Genomic DNA, 13,999 nt, shown 5'->3' on the forward strand with positions numbered 1-13,999 from the left:
AGGGAAGAGGGCAGGCAGATGCTGGCATGACAAGGGGAGGCCAAGGTTTGTGGGGCAGCGCCCCCTTTGTCCTAACCGACTGGCCTCCACTGCAAACCACTCTACGTGTTTTCAGCAAGAAGACCCAGGGAAAGGCAGCCCTGGCCAGCACCTGTGACATCACCGACACACCTTCCCCCTACCCCAAGCAGCTTTGCGATACAGTATATAGTATGTATTTAACATATATGAGCTTGTTTAATTTCTTTTTAAGGCAGAGAGCCTAGGTGAAGCCCACGTTCACACCACAGAAGGGGAAAAAATCTTCTGTATTAAAAATATTGTGTCTGCCTTTGTCCTGCCCAGTGCCGGATTTACATATAATCTAAACAAGCTATAGCTTAGGGCCCCACTCTCTTGGGCCCCCTAAAAAAATTTAAAGGCAAAAAAAACCTGGATGTACATTTCCAAAATATAAGATTAAAATAAAATAAAACCTACATGCAGCAACAGTGTTTTGTGTTCTGTAGGCTCCTATGATGTAATGGGCTCTGTCTGCTAGCCTGCTCCCTCAAATATCCCTGGTTTGCTCCTTTCTATATATTGGGTGCCTACATTCTGCATGTGCAAATGGCTTGAGATACCTATTAGGTCCATCAATTACCATATAGAATATATTCAACACAAAACAGCATCAATTTGTTGTGGACAAAGGACAGCTGGACATAGAGAGGGCCCCATTACCTTCAGGAGTTGAGGGCCTCATCAAACCTCAATCCGGCCCTGTCCCTGCCCACGAATGCTCAACAGAAACACCCTGGTCCGATCCCACCAGCCCCAGAGACAAGGTCCAAGCCAAACTGTGAACTTACTGAGCTGTAGAGATAGCCCTCGGCGTTCATGGCCACGTAAAGGCCAGCCTTCACCCCCTGAATCGCCACCACACGAAGCCCCACAGGGATTAGATTGAAGAGAGCTGGAGGAGAGAAGTGGAGAGAGAGGGGAAATTAGCTTAAATTGCTAGGAGGAGCAAGACGAAGGAGAAAGCCATTGAGTCCAGCGCTCCAATCCAAGACATCGCAGGCTCCCTGCGCCCACCTCCCTATCAGCCTCTGTCAACCTGGAGCCCTCCAGATGTTTTGGACTTTTGCTGGACTTCGAACAAGTATATAACTTTTATGAAATAAAGAAAGAAATGCAATCTTTATCCCAATTGGTTTCTGCCTTGGATTTGTGCTGATTTTTTAATATATGCATTGTCATTGTTTTAAATCCATGGTACTTTTTAGGGCCACTGCCCCCCCAGCTTCCATCAACTCACCCCCAGTGCCCTCTACCCTACAAAAAACATTATTCAGAATAGCAACCTGCACGACCCACTAAGGAAGATAATAACACCCTAAAATTCAAAACAGTAACAATGAATTGCACCTTTATTCAAAATCCAGTTGAAACTATTTAGTTTAATTTAGTCAACAAAACTGATGAACCAGAGGCAGCTTTTCAAAGTCTGGTAGGCATCTATACCTCCTCCTCTTTCTTTGGCGATCCCTCATAGCCAAGTAAGATCGTCTTCCATAAACATGGTTTTAACAATGAATCCGTAAGTGACTGTGGAGGCCAATTCTGGATCCACATGTCCTTCCACAGTGGGGAGATGGGTTTCCAGGTGGGAGTTGGTCATGCCAAGCGTGCCTTCCTCTTAGCACGTTTCTCCCTTGCGTCCTGAGTTCGAGTGTCTTCAAAGCCCAGGACACCTTTGGTCAAGGCTGTTCTCCAGCTGGAGCACTCGCAGGCCAGTGTTTCCCAGTTGTCAGTGTTTATATTACATTTTTAAAGATTTGCCTTGAGACAGTCTTTGAACCTCTTTTGTTGACCACCAGCATTACGCTTTCCATTTTTAAGTTCATAATAGAGTAGCTGCTTTGGAAGCCGATCATCAGGCAACCGCACAACATGACCAGTCCAACGAAGTTGACATTGAAGAATCATTGCTTCAACTCTGGTGATCTTTGCTTCTTCCAGAACACTGAAATTAGTTCACCTGTCTTCCCAAGTGATGTGTAAAAATTTTCAGAGACACCGTTGATGGAATCTTTTGAGGAGTTGGAGATGGCCATAGAGTATAGAGTGGTCTATACTCCCTTGCCCCTAGGGAATCCCACTGCCCCCACCCCCAAAAACCAGCTTAAGCTGCCTCTGGAGAATGGACCATGGACAACTGAAGAATTCAAAATGCGAGGGGTGGGGGAAGCTCCAATTTAAATATGTAAACTGAAACTGGTGAGTCTCATCTCTGTCTCCTCTGGGAGAGATGGGCGACCTTCCTATCTAGCTCTGCCAGTCGAGGCAGAGGTTTCTAAACCTTTGGTGCCACATCAGTGCGTTGAAACCTTGCAATTAACAAGTCTATTTATAAGAACTTTTGACTGGGAAAAAATGGAGCACATCACTACGGATAATGAAGGTAAATGGCTGCCATCACTCATTCTCTGCAATCCATTTGTCTTGCGGTGAAGGGCTGTCTCAGAGATGACAGGGAAGAGGAAGGGTAACCCTCCTCAAGATCAACAAGGAGAACCTCCCTGTGGAATCAACTTTCTAAGTTCCCTCCAGCGATGCTATTTCTCCCTTTCCAAATCAGGGCCTGGAAACTTTTATTTATTCGTTCAGACAACTTATACACCACCCTATGCCCGGAGGTCTCAGGGCAACTTATACACCACCCTATGCCCGGAGGTCTCAGGGCAGTTCACAACAAGACCACAACATATAAAGTCAAACCAAAATCAATAACCCCCCCCCAAAACCCCACTTTCTAAAAGGGTGTTGGATGTCAGGAAGGTAAACCAAAGGCCTTGTTAAAAAGGAATGGTTTGCCTAGTGCCTAAAGGTGTGTAATGAAGGCACCAGGCGAACTTCCCTGGGGAGCGCATTCCACAGAAGGGGTGCCACTGCAGAGAAGGCCCTGTTCTCGTGTTGCCGCCCTCTGAACCTCTCAAGGAAGGGGTACACAAAGAAGGGCATCAGAAGATGATCTCAGGGTAGGTTTATATGGGGAGGGGTGGTGCTTGAGGTATTGTGGTCCTGAGCCATTTAAGATTTTATGGGTCAAAACCAGCACTTCAAATTGGGCCCAGAAACTAATTTGTAGTCAATGCAGTCGGACCAAGATCGATGTAATATGTTCAAACCGTCTTGCTCCAGTGTGCAATCTGGTTGCTGAATTCTGCACTAGCTGAAGTTTCCGAACCATCTTCAGAGGCAGCCCTACATATAATGCATTGCAGTAGTCTAACCTTGAGGTTACTAGAGCATAGACAACAGGAGTTAAGCTATTCCTGTCCAGATAGGGCGTAGCTGGGCCACCAGCCGAAGCTGATGGAAGGCATAGGCAAGTGTCAACTGTGGCAAGCCCGGATGCTGACATGAAGCCAGGGTTCCCTGCACTGAAAAATCAGAACACACATTTCTGAAGCCCAAAACATGGTGCCCTGGTGCCCTTCATTGAAGCGGCCGAGTGGGCATTTGTAGGGGGAGACTATCTCACAGGTAAACTGAGGTCCAGCTCCGACGGCCTTTTGGCAGTTCCCTCACTACAAGAAGTGAAGTTACAGGGAACCAGGCAGAGGGCCTTCTCGGTGGTGGCACCTGCCCTGTGGAACGCCCTCCCATCAGATGTCAAAGAAATAAACAACTATCTGATGTTTGGAAGAAATCTGAAGGAAGTCCAGTTTAGGGAAGTGTCAGAGGCTCAGGAGCAGAAGAGCAGGGGAGAGAGCAAATAGAGAGCGGAGGAGAGGAATCAGAGGGGAGCGTAGGGGAATATGACAGTGGCCCGAGAGATTCCATGAGCTTCTCCAGCGAATCAGAAGATTCCCAGGAGGGGGCGCCTATGGTAAGGGCGAGGGAAGTCCCAGGGGGGACGCTCCATAAACAAGGAACCAGAGGGGACTCCCAAGGGAGTAGCGGAGGATCAGGACCAGTTCCCCCACCAGAGCACAGTGGGGGGGAAGAGTCACATGAGTCAGGACCAGCTTCTCCTCCAGCAGGGAGAGAAGATGAGTCAGGGGTAACCACGCCCCCATCGGGGAGTGGGGAAACGGAGGGAAGGCCAGGTCCAGCTAGCCTCCCCGAAAGAGGGAGCAGTGACACAAGTGTAACGGTCAGAAGGAAAGTGGGAGGCTGCGCGCGCGCGCCAAGTTCAAATGTGGAGGAGCGCGGGACAGCAGGAAACCCGGATTGGGAGCCAGGTCCTAAAGCCCGAAGGAGGGGGGGAGAAGAGTCAGGGGACTCAGCGTCAGAGGAATCCAGGAGGGCTGAAACTCCGACTAGCAGGAGGACCCAGAGAAAGAAGGAACAGAGGAAGAGGTGGAGTAAGGCTAGAATCTTAAGCTGGTGTCAGGGGGGAGGAGATTCAGATGGGACTTACTGTCAGCGCTGCCCAAGGTCCCAGCTCACACAAGACCAACGCTGCTTCTTCCTCAAGTAAAAAAGTCTTTATTGAAGTTCAGTTTCATTTCCAGACGCGCAGCGCGCAACTCTACGGTCTAAGGCATAGACGTAGCGTTGCGCGCTGCGCGTCTGGAAATGAAACTGAACTTCAATAAAGACTTTTTTACTTGAGGAAGAAGCAGCGTTGGTCTTGTGTGAGCTGGGACCTTGGGCAGCGCTGACAGGAAGTTTTTAATGACTGATGTTTTATTGCATTTTTAATTTTTTGTTGGAATATTATTAATTATTATTATTAACTGGTCCCAAGGGCTTTATATACTAATAGCAACACATTGAACATGGCCCTGCAGCAAACTGGCAACCAGTACAGATCTTGCAGGCCTCAGTCCTGTCAGCAATTGTGCTGCCGCATTCTGCACTGACTGCAGCCTCCAGGTCAAGTTCAAGGGAAGCTCCACACACAGCGCATTGCAGTAATCCAGTCTTGAACTAGCCAGCGAATGGACAACTGCGGCAGGCTTTTCCAGCCCAGCAATAGCATCACAACGGACGTCACTGAACCTGCTTGGGGCAGAGAGGAAAGTGCCATAGTGGGTGCAAGACACAGCAGAATTTAGACTTTAAGCAAATGGCAACCATTTAGCCTTCTCTCCTTCCTCCTCCAACAGCTCCTCCTGCTTCCATGGTTCTCTTGCAAGCACAGCCTTCCCACACATTTCAGTTTTTGTTCGATAATTTCCAACAGATTCTCCGACAAGACGTGCTTCAGCCAGCCTTCACCAAAACATCTGGAGGGCACTAGGCTGGTGAAGGTGTTCAGAGGTCTTGAAGACGCACTCTGGCTCCATCATGTTAACACGTGATCCGAGTGTTATTCACAGAGATTTGGGGTGGCAGAGTGTAGCCCACGCAAGGAGTCAGCCTTGCCTTGCTCTAGAGACTCCTCCAGTGAAAGCACCGGCTTGCCCAGGGGGTCCCTCAACATGAATTAATGCATTCCCCTCTACAAAAAAATAAATACATTAAAAAATGCAACTAGGTTGTTTCTGCGTTTAAATGATGAGAGATAATTTGGCAAAAGCCTAGTTTGGGGCATGGCTGGGGAGGGCAAGCTGCCTGTTTGTGGAGATGTAAGACAAGCTCGAGGCTCAAGGAGGTTTTCCAGAACATGCTTCTGCTAGAGCAGGTTGCCTCCAGGACACTTTGAAAGCTTAATCTGTAAGAGGTCTGTAGTGCTGGTTCTCTGAGGTGGCCTTGCCTGCAGATTCCCCCTTCCTGCCGCCCAGCATTTCTGGGGCTGAAGAGACTCCCTGAAAATGAAAGATTGGAGCTGGGGGACTTCCTAGTTTAGAGAACTGGAGCTGTGATAGAAGCCTATGCAGAAGGTAGATAGGGGGGGTGCTTTTCTTCTCCTCTCATTGCACTAGAACTCGTGGACATTCAATGAAGCTGAAGGCTGGGAGATTTAGGACAGGAAAAGAAAGTCCTTCTTCATTGCAGCACATGTTTAATCTGTGGAACTCCCTCTCACAGGAGGCAGCGATGGCCAACAGCTTGGCTGGCTTTAAAAGAGAGACAGTGTGGTGTAGTGGATAAGAGCGGTGGACTCGTAATCTGGGGAACCGGGTTCGCGTCTCCGCTCCTCCACATGCAGCTGCTGGGTGACCTTGGGCTAGTCACACTTCTCTGAAGTCTCTCAGCCCTACTCACTTCACAGAGTGTTTGTTGTGGGGAAGAAGGAAAAGAAGATTGTGAGCCACTTTGAGACTCTAAGGTAAAGGGACCCCTGACCATTAGGTCCAGTCGTGGCCAACTCTGGGGTTGTGGCGCTCATCTCACTTTATTGGCCGAGGGAGCCAGCTTAGCTTCCGGGTCATGTGGCCAGCAGGACTAACCTGCTTCTGGTGAACCAGAGCAGCGCACAGAAACGCCGTTTACCTTCCTGCCAGAGGGGTACCTATTTATCTACTTGCACTTTGACATGCTTTCGAACTGCTAGGTTGGCAAGAGCAGGGACTGAGCAACGGGAGCTCACCCCGTCACGGGGATTCGAATCGCCGACCTTCTAATCGGCAAGCCCTAGGCTCTGTGGTTTAACCCACAGCGCCACCTGCATCCCCTTGAGACTCCTTAGGGAAGTGAGAAAGGGGGATATCAATTCCAAACTATTCTTCTTAAAAGAGGACTGGACATTCTCTTCCTCCTCATTTGGAGGCAACAGTATTTTTGAGTGCTTCTTGCTTGAAACAGCAGGAAAGAAGATTCCTCCTGTGCTCAGATCCCACCTGTGGGTTTCCCATAATGGATACTTGGTTGGCCAATGTGAAAACAGGATGCTGGACTAGACGGGCCACTGGCCTGACCCAGAAAGCTCTCCTTTTGTTGTTGTTGTTAATTTATTTATATGCCGCCCTCCCCAGCCGACGCCGGGCTCAGAGCGGCTAACAACAATAAAAGTAACACAGCATTCTAAAATCAATTCATTTTAAAATCAATTCAAAATCAAATTCATGGCAACCATTGGGCTAGAGTTCTGTGAGGATTACCAAAGGGGGGGGGGGTCAGGCTATACCTTGGCCAAAGGCCTGGTGGAACAGCTCCGTCTTGCAGGCCCTGCGGAAAGATGTCAAGTCCTGCAGGGCCCTAGTCTCTTGGGACAGAGCGTTCCACCAGATCGGGGCCACAACCGAAAAAGCCCTGGCTGTGGTTGAGGCCAGCCTATGTTCTTATGAATGCACACTAAAAAGGATTTCCAGAGACAATCTGAGCCTTGAAATGACCCAAACCCAGACCAGGACTCCATTATCAGATGCTGGAAGGACAAAGGACTCCTGAACATCTCACAGCTTCCCCGACCCCAGTCTTTGCCCAATTTCCATATTTTGTTGTTGTTGTTGTTTAGTCGTTTAGTCGTGTCCGCCTCTTCGTGACCCCCTGGACCAGAGCACGCCCGGCCCTCCTGTCTTCCACCGCCTCCCACAGTTTGGTCAAACTCATGCTGGTAGCTTCGAGAACACTGTCCCACCACCTTGTCCTCCGTCGTCCCCTTCTCCTTGTGCCCTCCATCTTCCCCAACATCAGTGTCTTCTCCAGGGAGTCTTCTCTTCTCATGAGGTGGCCAAAGTCTTGGAGCCTCAGCTTCAGGATCTGTCCTTCCAGTGAGCACTCAGGGCTGATTTCCTTCAGAATGGAGAGGTTTGATCTTCTTGCAGTCCATGGGACTCTCAAGAGTCTCCTCCAGCACCAGAATTCAAAAGCATCCATTCTTCGGCGATCAGCCTTCTTGATGGTCCAGCAAAGCCTAAGTCTTTTTTTTCCTGGGGGTGTTGCTGCAAGAATATTCTTCCTACCTCCTAGCAGAGAGACAGGAGCAGCAGCACCCTGCCTCCTCTCACCCTCCTCCTCCTCCTCCTCCTCTCCCCAGCCAGCCAATCTGCCATCCAAATAAATCTCTCCCGCTTCCTCCCTTGGCATCCCTCCTTGGGAAGCGAGAGTTTTGTTCTCCCCACCACCCCCAGACAGCTGCTGCAGCGTCAGGGGCAAAAAAGAAAGAAGGAAATAAGTGAGAATAGCAATGGAGGGGAGATTTATTTAAAGGGGAAGCGCTGGCAGGGGACCCAGCGCAGGGAGCAGCTGCCTTAGCTGTAATTTAACACTTTGTCTGAAGGGGGGGGGACCACCGCGAAGTGCCTGTTTGTGAGGGTGGCCAGGCAATGGGTGTGATTTATAACCAGGTAGCTAAAGGAAAGAGAGAGCGAGAGAGACTCACTGTAGTCACTGTTCTCGTCCTTCGTCCCATCAATCGTCCCATCTGGGTGCATCTGCAGGAAGAATTCCTGCTGGCTGAATAACCTTGTCACGATTCCTTTCAGCTGGGGTTCTGCAAGGAGGAAGGGGGACAAAGAGGGGGGGGTGTTAACCCAGGCGTTTGTCCAGCTCCCAAACATTCAGGCCACCGTCCCCCTAAATTCATCCCAAACTGATTAAAAAACACCGACATTATTCCGAGCAGTGGCTGGCCTGACTCATTAAATCATAAAACCACAGAGCTGTAGTGTTGGAAGGGACCCCAAGGGGCCATCTAGCCCAACCCCCTGGAAAGCCACAGCGAAAGAACCCCTGACAGATGGCCAGCCAACCTCTGCTTCAAAAGGTTATACGATTATAACCCAATGAAATTCAAAACAGCAACAACGAACTGCACATTTATCCAGAATCCAATTACACTGGTACCTCAGGTTACATACACTTCAGGTTACATACGCTTCAGGTTACATACGCTTCAGGTTACAGACTCCGCTAACCCAGAAATAGTGCTTCAGGTTAAGAACTTTGCTTCAGGATGAGAACAGAAATTGTGCTCTGGCGGCGCGGCGGCAGCAGGAGGCCCCATTAGCTAAAGTGGTGCTTCAGGTTAAGAACAGTTTCAGGTTTAGAATGACCTCTGGAACGAATTAAGTTCTTAACTCGAGGTACCACTGTAAACATGCCTCCTAGTCATCTTCTGCAGCATTTTTCTCTATCCAAGCCTCTCCATAGCTCTTGAATCTTTCCTGGAGTTGACTGCTTCAGTGTGTGTCTCTCTGTGTGTGGAGTGTTTCCTCTTCTGTTTCATCCAGAACAGCAGGGGTTAAACACATGCTAGTATTTGGAATACTGTGTACAGTTCTGGACACCTCCTCTCAAAAAGGATAATGTAGAGGACGAGATGGCTGGACAGTGTTCTCAAAGCTACCAGCATGAGTTTGACCAAACTGCGGGAGGCAGTGGAAGACAGGAGTGCCTGGCGTGCTCTGGTCCAGGGGGTCACGAAGAGGCGGACATGACTAAACGACTAAACAACAACAACACTAAATGAAAAACCAATAAAAAGCATTAAAAAAATAGATGAGTCTTGGGAATCCCTTTCAACTCTATATTTCTATGGTAATGTAAAGGTCGTGGGACATTCTCTTTTTTGTGCATCCATTTTTGGTGGGGCTTGTGCATGTGGGCTGAGCCTTTGACTTTAGGAGAGGCCCGGGAGTCATCATTTGCAAAGCCTATCCTATTTTGGGGTTTTTTAAAAAAATGATTTTTCAGCTGTTTGCAGAAATCCAAGCAAAAAAGAAGACAGAAGGGTGATGGGGAGTGGGGGCTCCACAAAGCATTGTCAAATATTTGCACTGAAGAAGTGAAAGGTTTTAACCGAGTTAATTTCAGCTTGACTAAAGCAATGAAAATTCAGGGAGGGACGCAGGTGGCACAGCAGGGAGACGGTGACAGCAAGCCTGGTTTCCAGCTGATTCTATCTCCAACACCATTTATAACACACAGAGAGATTTGCAAACATGTACTCCAAATATCGCCCCCTCCAAAAAACAAACAAACCCAGGACCACCCCACACAAGCCAGCTGACGGGGGGGGCGCTCAGTACTGTAAGTGGGCATTTCCCAGGGTATCTGCCAAGTCAGTTCGAGAGTTGATTTAGCTGGAACGTGGCTGCAATGTGTTGAATCTGCAAATGCACACATGTATATGGAACGGTTGGATTTTTCTTTTTCCTCCTGCATCGGCGCATGAGTGGGATGGAACTGTGCCATCCTATGTGATCATATCACTCAGTCACATGGCAGGATCTACTTCATGCAGCACATTGTTAAACTATGGAACTCCCCAACACAAGAGGCAGTGAGATGGTCACCTGCCTTTATGGCTTTAAAGGAAGATTAGACAAATTCATGGAGGAGAAAGGGCTATCAATGGCGACTATCTGACTTTTAGAAAACATCTGAAGGCAGCCCTGTTTAGGGAAGTTTTTAATGTTTGAAGTTTTACTCTGTTTTTAGTGTTCTGTTGGGAGCCGCCCAGTGTAGCTGACTACTACTACTGAGAAGAGATCACTGAAGAATTGATGCTTTTGAATTCTGGTGCTGGAGGAGACTCTTGAGAGTCCCATGGACTGCAAGAAGATCAAACCTATCCATTCTGAAGGAAATCAGCCCTGAGTGCTCACTGGAAGGACAGATCCTGAAGCTGAGGCTCCAAGACTTTGGCCACCTCATGAGAAGAGAAGACTCCCTGGAGAAGACCCTGATGTTGGGAAAGATGGAGGGCACAAGGAGAAGGGGACGACAGAGGACAAGATGGACAGACAGTGTTCTCAAAGCTACCAGCATGAGTTTGACCAAACTGTGGGAGGCAGTGGAAGACAGGAGTGCCTGGCGTGCTCTGGTCCAGGGGGTCACCAAGAGGCGGACACGACTAAACGACTCAACAACAACAACAGCTACCAGCTGCTGGAAGCCACAGGAGGAGAGAAGGCTCTCGTACTTGAATCCTGCTTGCAGGTTTCCCACTGACATCTCATTGGTTGGCCACTGAGAGAACAAGATGCTGGACTAATTACTAGATGGGCCATTGACCTCATCTAGCAAGCTCCTCTTATGTTCTTAGCATAGATCAGACATGTCCAACAGGTAGATCGTGATGCACTGGTAGATTGCAGGGGTGTCCCAAGTAGATCGTGGAATGGCTCAGCAACAATGGCAATGAGTCTTTTTATACTGTGAGTAGATCGCAGTCTCTTGGGAGTTGGACATGCCTGGCATAGATCATACAGGGGCTAGAAAACAAACACCCACCAGCCCCACTTAACTCCCTGGTCCAACCTGCAGCTGTGGGCGGGAAGCTTGTGGCAAGCAACCTCAATATTGGCCAGGGCGACAGCAGAGCTGGCACAGAACCCGAACCCAATGCAGGCAGTGGGTCTGAGAGAATCCCCTGGTGTCTGGCCAAGTCCCTGGCTACACACTGAGTCATTGTCACTGCAAGCAGTGAAACAGGCTCTGTGTATAACACATTGCGTGCCAAAGGAACAGGATCCTCTCCAGAATCTGAAACGCTCCCTCGCTTGCTCTGGGCTAGACTTGCCTTGCAAATCCAGAGCTGTGCGAAGAAGGGACACTCTGCAGTGGCCTTCTCCAACCAGGGGGACCTCAAAATATTTTGGAAGACAATTCCCACCAGCCCCAGAAGTTTCGCAGTGAAACCAAATGGGATGTCCCTTCCAAGGCACTTTTTGTGGGGAACCTGCAAGCAGGATTTCCACACAAGAGTTCTCCCCTCTCCTAAGGTCTCCAGAAACTGGTGTTTAAAAGCACTGCAGGCTCCAGAGGTGGAAGCACAACACAGCCATTGTGGCTGGTAGCCATCACTTGCTATCAATAGCCATGGAATTGTCCAATCCTCTATTAAAGCCATGCAACTTGGTAGTCATCACTGCCTCCTGAGGGAGTGAAGAAGGACTTTCTTTTAACTTGGACTACTTGGACTACTACAAGCTATGGTATTCCGAGTAGTGATGTATGGAAGTGAGAGCTGGACCATAAAGAAGGCTGATCGCTGAAGAATTGATGCTTTTGAATTATGGTGCTGGAGGAGACTCTTGAGAGTCCCATGGACTGCAAGAAGATCCACTGTGTTGGTCCGGGGGGAGGTTACCGTGGGGCGAGGTCCAGGACCTGAGTTGAGGGTCGGCAGACAGTCCTCCACGGGCGAAGCGGGGTCCACAGCTAGGAGCCGGGCAAGGACAGGAACTCTGGGGGAACCGGACTGGGTGCTGGCCGAAACAGCTCTTCAACGACGTTGCTCCCGCAACCTGGGACCGGGCTGACTGGCCTTTATCTTCTCTGAGGCCAGGGGTGGTCCCGGCCTCCAGGAGACCCGCCTCTCCTGGCCTTAAGGTGAGCACTCCTCCTGGGAGAAACCAGTTCCCTTCGCCTCTCTGCCCTGAGCCTCTGCAGTTCAGGAGAGGCTGAAGGGTTACTGGACCCAGGAGGAGACTCACCTGTAGGCACTGAGTCCTCAACCACCTCCGGAGCCAGAGTGGATTCACCTGGTGCCTGCTCCTGAGGATCCGGCACAGGTGCAGGCGCTTCAGAATCAAGGCCCTGCCCCAGTTCAGCCGGCCCTGGAGGCGGGGACTCCTGTGCAGGCTGGGATTCCTCCGGTTCAGCCTCTGAATCGGATTCCCAGGCCATCACATCCAACCTCTACATTCTTAAGGAAATCGGTCCTGAGTGCTCACTGGAAGGACAGATCCTGAAGCTGAGGCTCCAAGACTTTGGCCACCTCACGAGAAGAGAAGACTCCCTGGAAAAGACCCTGATGTTGGGAAAGATGGAGGGCACAAGGAGAAGGGGACGATGGAGGACGAGATGGTGGGACAGTGTTCTCGAAGCTACCAGCATGAGTTTGACCAAACTGCGGAAGGCAGTGGAAGACAGGAATGCCTGGCATGCTCTGGTCCATGGGGTCACGAAGAGGCAGACACGATTAACGACTAAACAACAACATTGTAACACCCCCTATGTGGGGGCTACCTTTGAAGGTGACCCAGAAACTACAACTAATTCAGAATGTGGCAGCTAGACTGGTGACTGGGAGCAGCCGCCGAGACCACATAACACCGGTCTTGAAAAACCTACATTGGCTCCCAGTCCGTTTCCGAGCACAATTCAAAGTGCTGGTGCTGACCTTTAAAGCCCTAAACGGCCTCAGCCCAGTAGACCTGAAGGAGCGTCTCCACCCCCATCGTTCTGCCTGGACACTGAGGTCCAGCTCCAAGGGCCTTCTGGAAGTTCCCTCCCTGTGAGAAGTGAGGTTACAGGGAACCAGGCAGAGGGCCTTCTCGGTGGTGGCGCCCGCCCTATGGAATGCCCTCCCATCAGATGTCAAGGAGATAAAAAATTACACAACTTTTAGAAGACATCTGAAGGCTGCCCTGTATTGGGAGGTTTTTAATGTTCGATGTTTTTATTATGTTTTTAGATATGATGTATGTTGCCCAGGGTGGTTGGGGAAACCCAGCCAAGTGGGCGGGGTATAAATAACAAATCATAATTATAATTATAATTATTATTATTATTATTATTATTATTATTATTATTATTATTGCTGCTGAATCTTCCAACGTTCAGCTTCTTGGATGTCCACGTTTGGAGGCAAACTTTTCTCTGTCCACTTCCTGATTTTATAAAGTTCTATCATGACCCCTCTTGCTTGCCTTTTCTCTAAACTAAAAAGCCTCAAACACTGCAACCTTTGCTCCTCAGAGAGTCCCTTTATGGTATGCAGTCTGTGCCCAAATGGCTACACAGGTGTGGCTGCATTCACCTGAGTAAAAAGCTTTCTTCAAAGTGGGGGTGGGTCGCTCCATCACCTTGATCATTAAGGCTGCCATTTGCTGAACCTTTTGCAAGTCTACATTATCCTTCTTGAGAGGAGGTGACACAGTATTCCAAATACTAGCATATGTTTAACCCCTGCTGTTCTGGATGAAACAGAAGAGGAAACACTACACACACACACACACACACACACACACACACACACACACACACAGTGAAGCAGTCAACTCTAGGAAAGATTCAAAAGCTATGGAGAGGCTTGGATAAAGAAAATCGCTGCAGAAGAGAATCTCTGCTTAAGAATCTCCCATGAAGACCACCTTCCGAGGGAGACCGTTCCACGGCTGAAAGGCCCTTACTGCCAGAAAGTTCTTCCTAGTGTTCATGTATGTGA

At 49.3% G+C, this 13,999-nt stretch overlaps 1 protein-coding gene across 3 annotated transcripts in view; it reads right to left on the minus strand.

Moving 5' to 3' along the window:
* Positions 1 to 13,999, minus strand: part of FGF12 (fibroblast growth factor 12) — a 235,563-nt gene that overhangs the window by 58,949 nt on the left and 162,615 nt on the right. For all 3 annotated transcript variants that reach the window (XM_053390880.1, XM_053390879.1, XM_053390878.1), the window contains exons 2-3: positions 8,204 to 8,314; positions 852 to 955 (exon numbers count right to left, since the gene is read on the minus strand). In XM_053390880.1, coding sequence (XP_053246855.1) covers positions 852 to 955; positions 8,204 to 8,314 — 215 coding nt within the window. The remainder of the gene's footprint in view (positions 1 to 851; positions 956 to 8,203; positions 8,315 to 13,999) is intronic.

Source organism: Podarcis raffonei, chromosome 5, assembly GCF_027172205.1.
Source record: "Podarcis raffonei isolate rPodRaf1 chromosome 5, rPodRaf1.pri, whole genome shotgun sequence".
NCBI lineage: Eukaryota > Metazoa > Chordata > Lepidosauria > Squamata > Lacertidae > Podarcis > Podarcis raffonei.